At 50.3% G+C, this 1,853-nt stretch overlaps 1 protein-coding gene across 1 annotated transcript; it reads left to right on the top strand.

The window, feature by feature from the left end:
- Positions 1–378: 378 nt before the first annotated feature.
- LOC147900751 (G-type lectin S-receptor-like serine/threonine-protein kinase SD2-5) lies at positions 379–1,443 on the top strand. The gene has a single exon (XM_087375735.1). The coding sequence runs from the start codon at positions 379–381 to the stop codon at positions 1,441–1,443; it is 1,065 nt and encodes a 354-aa protein (XP_087231861.1).
- The last annotated feature ends 410 nt before the right edge of the window (positions 1,444–1,853 follow it).

Below are 1,853 nucleotides of genomic sequence, written 5' to 3'. Positions count from 1 at the left end.
GGAGGGGACGGCGTACCATTGGGTGTGCCGTATTGGAGCTCGCAAACATACACATCGACGAATAACAGTCTGCGCGCCGTCTTTGACAGTGCAGGTACCTTTGAGCTGGTAGATTCAACAGGTGGAACTGCGAGGGTGGTATTTGAGCCGACCACACCGACGCCAGGGCTGATGAGGTTGCAATTGACAAACGCTGGCCTTCTGATACAATATGCTGGCGAGCAGACCTGGACTGCTGCTCAAAGATTGCCAGATAGTCCGTGTGCAGTGCCAGGAGTCTGGGGCCCATATGGGATATGCACGCCAAATGGAGACGGGATTCACTACTCCTGACGAGGTTTTCAAGCGACGAACAATAGCAGTTTCGTTTCTGGCTGCATGCCCAACGTCCCCTTCGATCGTAATTCCGGGACCCAGTTCTTGAAATTCCCTGGCACTCAGTATAGCCAGTTATCGGTATACAACTACTACTTCCTGAATCCAGTCGCCACAGAGCAAACATGCATGGCTAATTGCGATGACGAACCCCGTTGCATGGCTGCTGTGTTCAGTGAGTCTAACGGATGTTTTTTGAAGACTCTGGGACAGATGCACAGTGGAAACACGCTCGACGCGAATACTGTAACGTACCTTAAGGTTGCCCTCTCCGGGTCTTCCTCAGACGAGACTCAGCCTGCATCACCCACATCGACCGTCCAAGCCGCGCGTCTATCAAAATCCGCAATCGCTGGCGTTGCAAGCACCATAGCCTTTGCCGTGGCTCTCCTCGCATGGTGTTTTCTGATGACCCGCAAACGTCGATGGTATGATGAGATTGGAAGGGATGGATCAGAGGACGGCACTTCCGATACATACGACAGAATTCCTGGAGCTCCAGTGAAGTTGTCCTACCGAGAACTACAAGCGGCGACCAACCGCTTCCGCGAGAAGCTTGGTCATGGGCGTTTCGGCTGCGTCTACCACGGAGTCCTAGCAGGAGGTGCACCCGTGCCTGTCAAGCAACTGGAGTCGTTGAATCAGGGAGGCAGGCAGTTGCAAGCAGAGGTCGCGACGATCGGTGCGATTCATCACATAAATCTGATGCGTCTACGAGGGTTTTGTGTGGAAGGATCACACAGACTACTTGTGTACGAGTTCATGCCAAACAGATCGCTCGACAGGTATCTCTTCTCCCCTGAAAATGAAACAAAACTGGATTGGAATACTCGATTCACTGTGGCCTATGGAACTGCAAAGGCGATTTGTTATCTGCACGAGGAATGCACACCCTCCATCATGCACTGCGACATCAAGCCAGAGAACATCCTTCTGGATGGGGAGTTTTCGCCCAAGGTGTCTGATTTCGGGCTAGCACGGCTGATCGGGGGGGATAGAGTGGGAACCATAACAACAATTCGAGTGGACGTCTTCGAGGAACATCACCGTGAAAGTGGATGTGTATAGCTATGGAGTGGTGGTACTCCTCGAGCTGATGAGTGGAAGAAGAAATCTTGATACTAGTCAACAAAGGCACAGTAAAATTATATACAAAGAATGGGCATATCGCCACATGAGCCTTGAAAACCTCATGGAAATAGTGATCCTTTTTTGGAAGGACGTTTGATTCCCAGCAACTAGAAAGGATGGCTAAGTTAGCATTCTGGTGCATCCAAAACATCTGCGGTGAACACACTCCTCTCGAGTTGTCATCCAATGCAGGAGCACTAACAGACGAGTCCCTCTTAGTAGAAGGACGCTGATGTTTCATCAAAAGAGCATTATTTCCATCTTTCTTTTGGTTAATCAAGTGAATCATGTGAGGATTGGTAGTATGAAGGGTGTGTAGCTAGGTTCCAAAGAGAGGGTGTTGCTTA

The sequence above is a fragment of the Dipteris shenzhenensis genome, chromosome 6 (genome assembly GCF_047967505.1).
Source record: "Dipteris shenzhenensis isolate YYH24624 ecotype China chromosome 6, Dip_SZ_1.0, whole genome shotgun sequence".
Lineage (NCBI taxonomy): Eukaryota > Viridiplantae > Streptophyta > Polypodiopsida > Gleicheniales > Dipteridaceae > Dipteris > Dipteris shenzhenensis.
This window is presented reverse-complemented; position numbering and strand designations above follow the sequence as displayed.